The sequence below is a fragment of the Lates calcarifer genome, linkage group LG5 (genome assembly GCF_001640805.2).
Source record: "Lates calcarifer isolate ASB-BC8 linkage group LG5, TLL_Latcal_v3, whole genome shotgun sequence".
NCBI lineage: Eukaryota > Metazoa > Chordata > Actinopteri > Centropomidae > Lates > Lates calcarifer.
In genome coordinates, this window is record NC_066837.1 from 3,045,106 (window position 1) to 3,061,367 (window position 16,262).

Consider the following 16,262-nt stretch of genomic DNA (forward strand, 5'->3'; position numbering starts at 1 on the left):
ACATGAATGTATCAGATGTTTATTGAGAAGATGAAACAGAGGTAACAGTGGATTTTTGCAGCAGAGCTTTGTGCTGTTTTTATTTAAACAGTTGCAGCTTCATATTAATGATGTTTGTGATTTTTCTCCACAGGACTCCAAGTTCAACCATCAAATCCCAGAGAGAAGAGACAGAGGTGAAGAGTTACAGAAGGTCAGTGTTGGTTTCTTCTCTTCAGTCTGACTCTTTTTAAAACATCAGTTAAAGCTCCTGCACATCAGGACTGTAACTGATCAAACTTCAGAAATGTATGAACTTATGTTTGTAGAACATTGATTATTATAGTGAGAATCTTTATTAGGATTTAATCTACATTCACTGTATTGTTCATGTCAGGTTAATGTAACATCTCAAATGCTTGTAGTAACAATTATATAATATAGAAAAAAACAATTGGTCAGGTTTCTTTAAAACAAAGATTAAACATGTAGCTAAAGTTTAATGGTTTTGTTCCTGACAACAAAGATGAAGACAGAAGTTCGACCACTAGGAGGTGCTTTGTTTTATTCTCTCATGTATAATACAACGTAGCTGCTTGTGCACTCACAACTGGTTACTTTAGCTTAGCTTGTTTAAATGTAAAGGACTGTGACTTTCCTCACAGAGATAGAAGAGCACTTTTACCTCAAGGTATAATTCTTAGTTGTTGGTTGTTGTTTTTTTTTTTTTAACTTGAGACAGTTTGAGGATTTAGTGTTTGTTCTTCCTACTTTTACTTTTCATCTTTTGACAGTTGAACTTGAAACTCATCTACCTGCTGATGTTTGTTGTTTCAGATTCTCCATCGCAGGACTCAAACCTCCTCCAGCAAATACTAGAAGAGACAGACATGAAGATTTCCAGGTCAGTGTTAGTTTCTTCTTTTCAGTTTGACACTTAAAAACCTGTTGTCTGGAACAAACATCACTAAGTTAAAGCTGCTGGAACTTACTAGTCGTAATTACTGTTAATTAGTATTTCTCCCACAATATAGCTACAGAAAATATGTATGAAACCCTTTGATTATTATACTATACTAAATATTTGACATTTTGCTTACAATGATTTGTATGACATTAGTATGAAAACAGAGAAACTCAACTCCAAATGTAAAAGGTTTTTTCCAGACAACAGACCACCTTCTTAATACTGTTATAATGTAGTTATGAACACATTTTCCTCAGACTAACATGTCTCTATTAAGCATTATTTAATAACATTTAAGTGCTTGCACAATTATGCATTCAATAATTACATCACAAGCAGTTAAATGTTCTTAAATCATGCTTGATAGAGACATTAATCTTTGCTCATAACTACATTATAACAGTATTAAGAAGGTGGGAGCTAAAACAAAGTGTCTCCACTTGACAGGAGGACCAAGATGGTGGAGGTCTAACTCTGTGATATGTAGGTGTGTCTGTTTAACAGCTTCATAACTACTATTACTGCTTATTCTTCAGCATTATCTATTCTATTCTGTTAATAAATCAATTAAGCTTATACAGTTCAATCAATCAGTAATGACTAATCATCTCATCTAACTTGCTTTATATGGATTTTGTTGTTAAGCTGTCTTTTACTTTCCTAATGATATTTTCTGCTTTTAAAAGAAATAAAAATATTCCAATCCAGTTGTTGTGCGTGAGTGTGAATTCTGGGTAAATCATGACTATTATAAGCTACCTTAATCACTCCGTCAATGACTATTAAAGTTACATCAGTCATTAATGACTTGTGTTATATGGATGAAGTGATGTTTAACTGTCTTTTACTTTCCTAAGTGTCTGTTCATACAAAGTTTTAGAAATACTTCCTACCTTTAGTGAATCCAGTTGTTTGTGTGAATTTACCTGAAAAACACAGAACATTTATTTAAAGCAGGCTTTTTCTAAAATACATGAAAGTCATTTAAAATGTATTTATAACAAGTCATAGATTTAACCTGAACTGATACTTGGACTATGTAAATAAACTTAAATCTATAAACCATTTAAAGTTGATGTGTGTGTTTGTAAATTACCTGGAGGCCTTTCTGTGGTGGATCTCTTTATATGAGGACTCACTGTGAGTGTGGATGAAGTGGTGACACCTAGAGGACATAAAAGGAAAATAATCAATACACTTATACTTCAACAATCATTTTTGGTGTTTCAGAAAATGGGCAGGAAAAAGTACTAGTCGTCTAGTGTATCTAAGAAACACACTCATAAAAGCCAAAGCAAAACTTTGTCCTGAATCTCTGATAAATGTCCAGTCAAACCTAAGATAGTTTTTCAATCCTGATTTGGCTGATACTTAAAAATAATCCAAAGACTGAAAATGTAGCGTTTGTTGCTTTGAATGAGTTTGAATAAGTTGGTGTACAAGCAAAAAACAAATAAAAAAAAAAACAAAAAAAACTTTTAGATTTAGAACTATTTAGATTTTTTTAAAATACTGTTAATGAGACAAAACAAGATCTCAGGATGTCACCTTGAGCTCTGGGAAATTATAACTGGTACTGTTTTCTGACATTTTGTAGACATGATTAATCCATTATTATATTCAATACTAGATCCATGAAACACAGAGGTCTGACCTGGGATTTAAACAGTAACACTGAATCAAAAGACTGAAAGCGGTTACTGACATGAGTAATTCAGCTGGGTAAATCTTTAGGACACATACCTCTTTGGTCTGTAAGATGAGAGCTGATATTTCCAGGTTGCAGCAACTGAGCAAGTAGACCTGGAAAACACAAGTGAAAGACATAAGAAACAGATTAACTAATAGAACCTACTAATACAAACTTTTCACCACCAAAACTTAAACAGTGCTGGAAATGTGACACCTGACAATCACATTTTGAGTTTTGTGTCATCGTACATAATTTTAACCACCAAAGAACAACATCAACAAACAAACTCATCTTGTGACTCTCTCTTGTAGAGGGGTCCTACAGCAAAATCTAGTGTTAGGACTTTATTTTAGTTCATATTCCACAGTACAGTGTTCTCAGCTAAATGTCACACTGCCTGAAACTAACTGACACACAGACAACACAGAGCCATGTCGGGTTTTTCAGCCACAACAGTGCTGTGGTCTGTGTGTGCACTACACTGGATATGAGCATGAAAGTGACATGGTACATACACAAAGCAAAGCACAAATGGTGGGTGGTGTTGCCAAGAGTACCCAGTCACAGGACGATGTTACTCTGATGTGATTAAAGGAAAATGAACTTTAATTCTGAGCAGTAAATTATGTGGAACAGGATTAAACTCTGGAAATGTAATTTGATGAATTCTGCCACTGAACATAACACATGGTACAAATACAAACACAGTCAGAGGCGTAATGGCTGTTCAGTACAGTTTCACTAACTAAGCCATTTCTGACTGATGAGATTATATTTTACAAACATTATTATAAAAATTTAAGCCTCATTTTAAACATGATTAACATACTCATCTAATAAACTGACTTATAATTTCATAGGTTACATCCACAAAAAATACTACAAACTGCTTTTTAATAAAGCATATTAAAGCAATTTATCAGTGACTGTTAAATATTTCAGTATTATCATTAGATTTCCATCTTTACATTTTGTTGCATTGTCCTGATTTCACATATCCTGACAGCCTGAGGGGTGTATCAGACTCTCCACCACATCAAGAGGATAAATGCATGATCAGTATCAAGATGAAATATGTTCTAACTTGTATTTTAGTTCCTCCTGCAGACCAACACATCTGCCTGAATGGAAGAGAAGCAGTGAATGAAACAGTGCTCAGAGTTGAATCCCCCTCAGAGGCAGATAACTCACTGCAGGTGAGATGACCCTAACAACAGACCAGACTGCTTCTCTATTTCTGAATTCAAAACATGTTGAAATCGAACGCAGCCACACTGAGCGCCCTCAGACTGCATTCCTCCTCCTCCTCCTCTCTGTCTACGTCTGGCACTACGTCACTGATGTGGGCTGTGGAAGACAGACACACACATACACACACACCTACACACTTACACATTTACACTCACAACCTTTTGCTGTGTCCTACACTTCCCCCTCCCTGTGTAGTCACGTTTTATTGACATCCCTCCTCCTTCCTTTTTCTTTCTTGTCTTTGAACGCCCGCTGCTCTTCCTGCAGCCCTCCTTCTCTTCACATCTGTGCTTTTTCCTCCTCTCTTTCTGTCCATCTCCCTCTTCCACACTCTCTCTCTCTCTCACACATACACACACACCCTGGGTGGCATCCAACTGACACCTAAAGAGGCTAAAAACACAACGAGAATTATGCTGTAATTTGATTTTCTTTTAAAGGATGCAATTATCTGTGGACTACAAGGACATTTAAGGGCACTAAATGCATCGCCTGTGGTCATTAGTCTGCCTACTGCACACAAGCACACACACACACAATCATACAAGCCCAGATGTATTGGAGAGCACTGTCCTCCTGCAGTTGAGTCTTAAAATAGACTCCTCCTACACATTCTGTTGCCCGCCAGCATCAACGCATCACTTCCTGTCCCTGCCAGCTCTGCTGCCGCCAGGCACACATGCGCACACACATGGAGGGATTCTTACTCATGCACATTCATCATTAGTCAGGCTTCTGCTGTAATGAAACGTCTCAGTCACCAACACAGTGAGGATCGTGAGAAGCATGAAGTCATGTGTTCACAACCTCTTGACATGTGATCATCAAATGATCTCACACACACACACACACACACACACACAGGGGAATAACACATAACTTCCTCATTCATTTCCAGAAAACAACACAAGCAGCTTTGTAACCAAATTTCAACAGAGCATTACTTCCTGTTCACAGAAACACACACACACACACACACACACACACACACACACTGGTCTTCACTCAGGAGCAGTACAAAAATTATTAGCGAGTCAGCTAATATTTCTGTACATATATATACACACACACATACTTCTAATGTGCACATTATTCTATTGATATATTAGATTAGATTACACTAGGGGTTCAATAAAATACTGACACATTGGGGAGAGTCTTGCTTATATAAGCTTCACCCTGAACACCTCAACCTAATAATATGAAAACACTGACTGTGTTTATAGTCAATGATATTGATATTCATATTAATGTGACACGCACAAATTTTGTTTTATACAGTAGTCTAATAACGAAACCAGTGTGATGCGGTGACTAGTTATACGATAAATTCACGAATAAATATGTAATCAAACCACAGTGCATTCATCACAGTGGAGGTGTACACCTTGTACTGGCCCCCGCACATCTGCACACCACTCCATCACCATGATTGGTCACACAGTTTATCTTCCTCCATCACAGGCAGGAGCGCGCCGGTCGATGTATGCATGCATCCTGTGTGAAGACATTTCCTGTGCTGTTCTTTTTTTAGCTCTGAGCTGTTCGAGCTCCACGTCACTGCGACTGGCTGGCCTCTGCACTCTGCATCTTAATCAGGCTGCCACATATATGGCTGTCACGGTGCAGGATTGGTCCAGAGAATCCATCACTGAAAACATCTCTACAGTTTGCCCAGCTGCTGTAGCAACAGTGCTTTTTTTCTAATTTGTTGTGTAGTAGGTTTTTTTTATTAACCTAGAAATACTGTGCTTTTTACTTCACTATATTTGCTTTACATGAAATAATAAGGCTAGTGATATTCATTTTCTTATTGTCAAAAAATCCATGAACAAACACAAACAACAAGAAATGAATCCTACAACAAAGTCCTCTGTTTGTAAAGCCTGAAATGTCTTTCCTCTGTGTCACAGAGCTCCATTGTTCAGAAATGATCAAAACACATCAGTGAGCCACGCTGCTGCACTGGGCGGGACATGTTCCTTCATTACCATGAACACACACACTGTAGTTTATGTTGATTCAATCCCACATACACCACCCTGCTGCAAAAAATACTCACTACAGCAACAAATGTGGATTCATATGGAGCTGAAAGTAGTGCCAAACAAATGCACTACTTGGCTCTGTTTTAGTAATGTCAGCTAAAACCTACAGTGCCCAGCTGTCATAGAGAATGTATGAGCGTTTATGGATCACTTTTAGACTGACACATTCAGCAGGAACCAGTGGGCTCGGGGCAAAGTATTAACAGACTGAGGAATACATTGGTTTCTGTCTTTCCATGAAGTTTGTTGACAACAACAACAACAACAACAACACCAGGCTTGTCCTGTAAACTGCCCAGCAGTGTATAAAGCAGTTAAAGATGGTGCTACCTGGACCAGCTGCAATTTCTAAACAGTTTACCAGCACAGACTGTGGTTTGAAAAGGTTCATGCATGGCTGTTTTTCTTGTTAAAGCAGCAAAACACACGGAAATAAAAGGAACAAAACAATCACAAAACAATCTGTAACACAAAATAATGATACCAACTACAACGGCATTCAATAGAGCGCATTCCTCCATAAAGGCCAAACAATCCTAAACACGTCAGTCCAGCTCTTACAACAGAGAAAAGAAAAGGGAAAAGGGAAGCAGTCTGATAACTCAAAGGATCTGCACCAAACTTTCATGTGTTCTTTCCTGGTACATGCCCCACCCCCCCACCATGTTTGGTGCAAATCTGTTCAGTGTGTTTTGCGTAATCATGATGACAAATACATAAACAAACAAATAAATCAGCGAACACACCTCCTTGATAGAGGTAATAACAGTGTGTGTGTGAGCTTCAAATACGATTTAGTATGAAGGAAATTGTGATTTGTGCCACAATAAGTCTCTAAAAAATAGGTTTGCAGCATTGATTTGAGCACATGTACTGTCCAAGGACATGTTGTATTCTTATTTAAGTGGCTGTGTGGAACATTATGTACCTCTGCTGCTGCACCTCTCCATGGAGAATTTGCTGCTGAAGCTCAGCCTCTCCTCAGAGCAGTTACGTCGTGGATGTCATCGATCCGAATCGTGTGGAGCGTTAACATCAGGAGCTCACAGAAGTCCTTGAAAATAAAAGGTACAAGTTAAACAGGAAAATACTTTGACTTTACGCCACAGAATAACCTAGATATGATAAAGCTGACTACAGCAGATGACTCCACAATGACTCAATCAAAGAGATTTCTGCCATTCAAAATTCACTTTCCCGCCTCTGCTCATATTGTATTATTCACTGTATGAGTTATTATGATGAGCAAAGGCCACACCTCAGTTTCCTGTCCCAACTTATGACCCTGTTTTCTTTCACTTCTCATATCCCTCCACCCAAAATTCTTTCTCTCTCTCTTTTGTTGCCTCCTCTGCTCACTGGGAGAATCACAGGTGGAGATAGTTACTTAATCTCATTGAGACATCCTATGCATTCATTTACCTAACAGTATTTACTCCACTAATTTGCATAATGTAAGTGGCATTCTCTTATTTCAAGAACCAATCATGCTGTCTTTAATGACAGCGTGACTTAGTTCTTGTTTTAAATCCTCTTTGGCTGAATAATTAGTGCTTAATGAAGGATTTATACACAAATTTATAAACGAGTGTAAACCCCACATACTGTATGACCCAGATCTGGAGGATGGTTTTTTATGTTAAGCCAGTGGTGCAGTTGGCAGATCAGGGTCAGTATATGATAAAGCTTTGATCTGGGGGATTGATGTGTACATTCATACGCTGTGTGGACATTAACACTCACAGTGTGATAATGCAGCTGCTGAGCCCCTGATCTTTGAAAACAACATTAGTGAACATGCAAAAAAACAAACAAAAAAACATTCAAGTCGTCACAAACCTCAGCAACATGTTACCAGTTCAAACTGCACACACCTAACAGCCCACTGACTCCTCATTGCTTGACTGTGTCAACAGGAAGTTACATTAAAGGATAATTCTGTTCCTCTGCAACTTGTAAACAAACTGCTGGCTTGTTGACAACATGACTGACTGTCTAACCACTTGTCTCTTGCCTTGTCAGACTTTGCTTTAGCAACATCTCAATCAGCTATCCTTTAAGATACTGAAAGAAACTATTTCATTAGACCTTTCACAGGAAAAAAAATCATCATCATCATCATCATCATCATCATCATCATCATTCCCCAGTTCCTCCAGAAGTGAGGAGGAGGGAGATGATAATGATGGTGGTGACAGGGATCTTAACTATAAACACAAGGATGGTGACAAGAACCTGAGCGACTAGAACAACCAGATCAGCATCACTGAGTTTCAGGGTGTAGTTAAAACTTCCAGTAATCTGGCAGGAGGACAGTGATGAAGCAGCCCTCAGGCTGTATTAACACTACCTGCTGCTCTCTGCATTATTCAGCAGCGGTGTTTGGCCCCAGCTGCTGCTGTTACGTTGCGTAACTCTTTTATTGCCCCCTCCTTTGAATCGGTGTCAGGTCATGTTGGGAAGGAAGGATATGATTCAGAATTCTGTCATAATCCACAGGAAGTGGTACAACCCTGGAAGCTGTGTGTGTGCAAGTTTGTTTGTTTGAATGTGTGTGTGTGTCTTACTCTAAGCATGAGATTAACGACAGCAGGCCAGACTGGCGCTGGGTCGTACCAACCTCCTCCCTCTTATAAAGGGATTGACCCTGTGAACTGTGGCCTAATATAGACAAATAGCCCTTTAATTTGGATAGAATATGTGAGTGTGTGTGTTTTTCAGCAACAAGCATCACCTTAAACTTCAATTACTTCAGAACAAAAAGCTCAGGACAACCAAGTACCCTTTCAATACATTTATTACAAATATTTACATTAATTCAATCATACAAATACAAAAGCAGCTTTGAATCTGAGGTAATATTATTCTTTCACAGGTCAGACACTGACATATACATTTCAGTGACTTGAAAACACAAAGTTTAGATTAATGGGAGTCCAACATCATGTGGACAGCCTGTTTTTTTCCAAAGCACCATGTGAACACAGTATGTAGGACAGTTCAAAGCAGTAGTATTGATTTATCAAAGTCCACAGCAGCAGCTGAATGTGTGTGTGTGTGTGTGGCAGTGTGTCTGCCTCAGCTGTCCTTCCTCTTTCAGTGTTTCAGAGTCTGATATTCCCGTATAAAGGCAGGGAATTCCCTGAAGTCCAAGTTGTGTCTGTGTTGCTCTGTGGTCAACCATTTACCACTTCACTTCTTCTCTTGACTGACTCATATCACTCTCTGCTGATTCACACATACACACACTTTGAGTCAGCAGCAGTCACTTGTTTGGACTCATTTAACTGAAGGTGAATCACGGGGAAACGAAAAGTAACACAACCAGTTCCCCTTCGTTTCTTCCTCAAACTTTCCGGCCTGTAGCTCCATTCGGACTGCTTCTCTGTTCCTTCTTCTCGGCTTGTTGATCTCTGTAGGGCTTTACCAGCCCGACAGGCACACTCACATCGACCACAGAGGTCGCACCATGGCGCCGGTAATCTCTCTGTCCCGGGACCGCCGATGTAGGTCAGCTCCTTGGTGCGCAAAGGGATCAAATCGCCCTTACAGGTTAACGAGGAGTTGAGAATCACTCCAGCTTCAAAGTCTCATTGGAGGCTATTTTCTCCCTCCATATGTTCAGAAGGCAGGTATAACCCGATTTAGAGACAAAGCGGTCAGGGACTCCCCGGCCGCGGCGCGACAGCTGCCCAGCGGGGCCGCATACCTCTCCTCCCCGGGCTCCAGCCTCGCCCTCTTGCTGGGAAGGAAGTCAGGCGCCGCCGACGCCTTGCCCCGGCGTTTCCTGGACTGCCTCGCCGGGCTCAAGTTCTCTTTGTCCTCTGTGATTTCACTATCACACCCCTCCTCCGCGCTGTCCGGCTCCTCTGTGGGCGGCTCAGCGGGGCTCAGTGCGGGCTGGGGCTCAGGCTGAGGCTCGGCCGGCTCGGCTTGTTCCACCGGGCTGGAGCTGGTGTCCATCGGCTCCTCCGGTGTTGGCTGTGGCCCGCTGGGCCCCTCGCTCTCCCGGGAGGAGTGATAGATGTCCCGGGCAGACCTCATGACCAGGGAGAGCAGGAGGCTCCGGTGGAGTCTCAGTCCGCCCCTCTGGGTCCTGGAGGCGTACAGCTTGCTTATCGACACGGCCAGGATCCGTCTGGCTTCGGCGTTCACTTCCATTGCTGTTGTGGCACTCATTGTTTCTTTATGCGTAATTACGCACGGTTGTTTTTGGCACTTTCACCAAAGGCTCAACAAGCAGACGAGCTTTATCTGTCCCGAGTTAGACTTTAGTTTGTAGTCTGTGTCAGCTCGGACTTCAGCTGTTCACCAGTTGTTGTACTCTGAGAAATGAGAGTGTGTGAGTAGCAGGGTGGCGTTTTATTTCCTCTTTGACGTAACGTGGACTTCATTCCTCAGTAAGTGACAAACAGGCGCCGCCCACACCTGCTAGCTGCAGCACGCGCGCGCACACACACGGACACAGACACACCATCTGTTCCGTCTACCGTTTTTTTCTCACAGTTGACTCTTTTATTATTTAGATTTCTGCTTCTGCTGCGAGTCATTTTTCGCCACTGCAGCTCATTAGATAAAGATCTAATTGAGTGGATTAGATTCTGAAGGGTGTTCACACTCCTTTTATTATACACACACACATCACTGTATCCTATCCTCATATCTTCATGTTTTAATACCATGGAATAACAAATCAACATAAAAAAGATTAGAACAAATATTATAAAGTCTTCTGTTTGGTTATGTTTCTTAATAATAATAATAATACTAGTCTAGTAATAATAATAGATTTTATTTCCTGAAATCAAGTTTTAATATTAGATATTCTGCACAATTAAGTCAGATTTCTGTCTTTAAACTGACTTTTCTACATAATGAGGACGTGTTTAACAGATTTTTCTGCGCACCGTTTGAAGAAGTGTTTTAATTTTAGGTATTAAAGTGACCGACTGCAAATATAAGGTTATGTAAAGAAAGAAAAAGCGAGAGAGAGTCCAGAGAGCAGAGTAAGATTATGTCAGTCAGTGTTTACATTCTGGTGAAAACCCAGGCATCAGTTTCAAGAATTTACGTGGGAGAGGGAAACGTGTCTCCAATTTGTCGGGAGTTTCTCTCTCTCCCTCACTCACTCACTCACTCACTCACTCACACACACACACACACACCACGTCACTCACTCGCATGCTAAGCCTCCATATATGGTCCATCCGGTAGTAAAGCTCCGTGGGGACGCGCACAGTGGAAAAGCCATGACGCGAACGCGCAACCGCAGCTCCCCCCCTACCCCCCGCCCCCCCCGGTCCTCGCTCTCGCTCTCTTTCTGTGTGTGTACCCGGGTACAGCGGTGATGGCGTCATCTGTCCACCATATATGGAGTTGTCACCGGTGTAAATAAGGTTACCAAGCAGCGGCACGACCGAGGTCAAACGGCAGGCGGCTGTCAGTCCCAAGCTCTGTGATGGTGCTTTTAAGTGCTATTGGAAATAGCACAGTTTGAGACTGACAGTCAGAGAAAGTGGCAAATTCTGCAGTGAGGCAATGCCTCTCCTGACTTTTAGCCATGTGAAATATCTGACACATAATTTGTCATGACCACATTTGAAATAGAAGCATGATCATAATGATTGAGTTATTGATATTGCACATTATTTCATTTTTGCATAATGGTCTTAATTAGCTATTCTGAACTTTCCATTTTGTTAGGTTATTTGACATGGATGGTGCTCGCTGTTCAATCCACAGAACAAACTGTAGAATATCAAAGAGGTTCATTTAAATCTGTTGTCCTGGGCCAGACTAAAACAACGTATCCTATAAAGCTCATGGGTTTTTTAATTTACCTGTCGGCCTACCTTGTCTCTATCTGCCTTTCTGATCTGTTTCTGAGGTGTGCTGCAGAAATGTACAATATATCTCCCAAGGCTAATCATAACTTAAAATATAGCATAATGTGACAATGAGCAAACTGACGTATGGAAATCTGGAAGTAACAACATCTATATTTCTTCTGACTTGAAGGCCTGACAGATTCCCATCCTGTCAACAAGTGGAGCAAGTATTTTCAAATTTTACTCAAGAAAAAGTTACTATGTGACTTTGTGCTGAAAAAAACAAACACAAGGGCTGTAAATCAACCAAATTACATAATTTACGTTAACTAAACTCATGTCATTCTGATCAGAACTCTTTTTACACCCACATGACTAACTCTACTTGTCATACAACCATAACCCAGTGCTGAACAAGTATTCATTCAGTGTGCAAATTACACTCGTTATCAGTAACACTGGCAATCACCGCCCCGAGTTGTCAGCTGCTGTAAAAACATGCAAGTTGTAACCATGGAAACCTTTCCCATCACTCCTTTTTCCTTCCTGCATGACGTGAACATGGCATCAAGAAACACAAACACTATAATGGATACCAAATGTCCTAACTCTGCATTATTTTGTCCGTAGTTATACCAAGATGTAACAACTCTTTTGACAGTGACAGGTTATATCTTACTGTTTCTTTAGATTAAAAAATGTCACCTGTTATGAAGACTGCTAATTTGAAATAAATACTTTACATTCTTATGGTATCTAACAAAAAACTATACACAGAGTAACAACTTTAAAAATTAGATTTTAGGAAAGTAGTTCTACACTTTACATTAATCTCACAAAAACAAATTAATGCAGAGATATTGAAGATGCAAAAAAAAAAAAAAAATTCAGAAAAGCTGCTGGTCAAATCTTATAATTCATGCCACTTAACAGAAAAGAGCTGAACCATTATGTCCACACTCATGGTCTGCAGTCGCTCATTATATTTGGCATTAGAGGAAGAACAATGAACTATAAACTGATCTATTGTTACTGCAGGTTCAAGTCACTAGACCACAGTTTGCACTTAACACACACATTTGTCGAGTAGTTGTATAAGCAAAGCGGTTCTTAAGCAAAGGAAACAACCAAACAAGACTTCACTTCAGGTCTGTACCCGACTGGTCGCTATGGAGACAGTGTTATGTGTGATTATACTTACACTGCCTCTGCTTGAGGCCAAATGGGCGGTGAAGTATGTGTAAGTCAGTTTGTGTGTGTGTGTGTGTGTGCCGACCAGAGGGTGGGGCCTACTTTTTCACTGTACAGTATTTCACTCTAAAGTGGTTGGTACTGGCCTAGGAAATGACCTAGTTGCCAAAATATGCTTTTACAGGCAGAAAGTGTGGAAACTGTTGCCATGATTAACATTAAATAATGGTAAAGATATCAGTTTGTATTGCTGCTTGTCAGGGTCTTAAACCATGAAAACAGATTTTAAAAATCCACAGTTTGTTTCCTCCTTAATTTTAGCTCCTCATTTTTTCATTCTTACTGTATACATTTTAGATTTGTAGCTATAGTCTTCTCATAGTTGCAGGTGGCTATTGCTTTTCATTCATTTCTGTGAGGTTGAAAATCAAATCACAGACTCTTGGAGTCACAGTAAACATCAGTTAATATTTTCATATTAACAATGGGTTAAATTACTGTGCCATAGGAAAGGGGTAGGCTGCAGTGACAAACCCAGAGAGAATCACCACACAACTCTGGAGTTCCCCTCTGCAGACCATTTTCAAAGTTAGCATTGAGCTAAACATTTTACCATGTTAACTTCACAGAGGTCTCTTCATTACATACCCCTGTACAATGAAATGGACTCAAATAAAACTGTACTGCCTTCAAATCTACCATTATGATTTTCTCCTTCTTTCCTCACGGATACTTCAGAGCTATCACTAACAGGTCAGGGGTCAAGTTTCACTACACACCAGTACACACTATCATAGATAAGTCTTTCACACTGAATGAGCTAACACACTCCAAAGTTTACACGCAATTACAAACAAACAACAACTGTGTCACACCTTAAGCCTGTCCTGACTGAAACTGGGAAAACAGACAAACTGCTACCAGCTCATTTACCAGAAGCCTGTGCTACAAAGCAGAATTCGAGATTAACAAGACAACTTCAGTTTTCAGGGTTATAACAGTGGTTCACTTTTTAGCCGGCTAATCACCATGGTAACTTATGCCGAACAGATTAAATGATTACATACTTACTATTACAGCCTCATTTGGATTATATCCACACACTATAATGCATGATTATAAATGAAGGTTTCAGTCTGATTGACCTGCCAGACTCCTTTTACTAGGGCACGTGCCCCAGTATAAATGCCACGATTATATTCTCAACAACAATAAATATTTATTAATTGCGGCACACTGACAGTAATAGAATAGATGTATTTCTACTCAAAAGAGTTCTGACTGTAAAATCAGAGATGGACAGCCGCTGACCCCAAAAGTCCACAATAAACTCAGACCACAACAACGTTTTTTTGTTTTTTGTTTTTAGGCGCGCTATCTGCCAACGGTGGCTTTGCTGACAGGGAGACTAGTCCTAGCCCTTCCTCCAGCATCAGTATGTATCTATAACACCCCACCCCTGGACAACCCGCCCCCCATGACAGTAATTCTAAGGTAAACACTGAACAGTCAGTTTTTTGTTTATGACACCAAATGAACTAAAACATCATTACATGTTTTTTCTGCCATAGAACGTGCTGAGAAAGTTAAAATGTGTGTATTCATACAGCCATGGTTGGCAGTGGGGTGGCAGTGGGGGGCCCTGTGCCCTAGTAGAGCTTTACGCCTAGCAACGCCCCTGGTTCTGATGTTGTTGCTTGTAATCAAGAACTTGTGGGAAACTTACCGAGTTGATATCCACCGTAGTACGAGCGGTATCCGCCGCCAGGGCCAGATAACGAACAGACATCCTGGATATGTTGAACCCGGGTCGCAGTGCAGGCCTCAGGGAGGACTGGAGGGAAAAAGAAAAGAAAAACCCTCAAACAAACAATGAAAAAAGTTCCACAGCGACAGCAGCTAATGAAGCACTGCTGTCCTCCAGGAACACACTGCAGATATTAAATACAAATACTGAAACACACCGATAAACTGCTGAAACTTAATAACAAACCTTAGAAACACCTGGTCGCTTTCCCTGCACGCCAGCGTCTGATGAGGTGTGCACCTGCTTCACCTCACCGGCCGGAATCAACATGGCTACCTGCGTTCCCCCCTGTGTCCCAGCTGGTCTACCCTACGGGTGTACGTCCAGTTTTGTGTGATGTTTCAGATATTCAGAAAATGACTCTTCTCTCCACTATAATATTCTAACATATCAAACCGGCTGGCTGTGATTAGAAAAACATCACCCACTGCAAACTGCAATGCAAAACCACTTGTGTGGACCTTTTGGTGAATGAACATGCTTCATCATATTTCGGAGTAAACAGGCCAATGATCTGACTGAAGCTCTAAATCATGGTTTTCTCAGCAGCAGCAGCCTTTGGGAGGCTTGGTTGGGTGTTGGGTGTAGATTGGTGGTTAAAGTGGCTCGGCCTGTTTGATGGTGCTGCAGATTCATGACGCACAGCCTGGTGTTTGTTGTGGTTTTCATTTGCATCCTAGCATCGTTTGCTATCAATTAATATCATGACGTTTATTACCTCTGCTTCCGTCTGTCACGTAACTTGAGCTCTAACAGCAAACCGCAGCAAACCGAGAACTTATTAACCTTTTTTCTCATTACTGCACTCGACTGAACGCACAGCAGCAGCAGGAAGTTGTATTTATGACTTCCACACAAGTAGGTCATCCTTACAAGGAGCACTTGAAGGCACCATGAGGGAATGGGTCAGAGTATCTATTTTTAGACTCAGCACTTCTCCGGCTGGTTCCTGCTGCTTGTTGACTCTCTGCCAGTTTCTTTTGTTATGCTACGGTGGCGACTTGGGTCATTTCAGACGTTTTTTTGTTTTGTTCCAGCAGAGAAGATTTTCCTGCCGCATCACCTTGTTTTAACATGACTCAAACTTTCCACTGGGGCAGATCTGCAGTCAGTTGAGCTGGACAGTAGATCAGCAGCAGATATAGATAAAGTGATGCCGCAAGTGGAAAATAATAACAAACTATTTTTGAGTTTTCAAAAAACACCGAAATACTTTAAATGTCTATCTCAGGGTTTTTTTGGTGTTTTTTTTTTCCTTATCTGAATGGAAGATATGCTGTATATGCTGTACAGATAGTAAAAAACTTTCTCGGTCATTTATCAGAACACACTGCTTTCACATCGTATGTAAGGGGTAATACCCAACAAGTTATATATTCCACCATTATCCTATCTGGCTACTAAAAGTATACTAGTATACTCATGGTATACTAGTTAATAAGAACTTTTTGGTTTTGCATGGGCCTTCACTGACACCTGATGATGGTGCATGGACGTC

General features: G+C 40.6%; 1 protein-coding gene across 1 annotated transcript; it reads right to left on the reverse strand.

Moving 5' to 3' along the window:
* Positions 1 to 8,717: 8,717 nt before the first annotated feature.
* Positions 8,718 to 10,294, reverse strand: ier2b (immediate early response 2b). The gene has a single exon (XM_018672513.2). It carries the CDS (start codon positions 10,115 to 10,117, stop codon positions 9,560 to 9,562), a length of 558 nt encoding a protein of 185 aa, XP_018528029.1. The 5' UTR covers positions 10,118 to 10,294; the 3' UTR covers positions 8,718 to 9,559.
* Between the last annotated feature and the right edge of the window lie 5,968 nt (positions 10,295 to 16,262).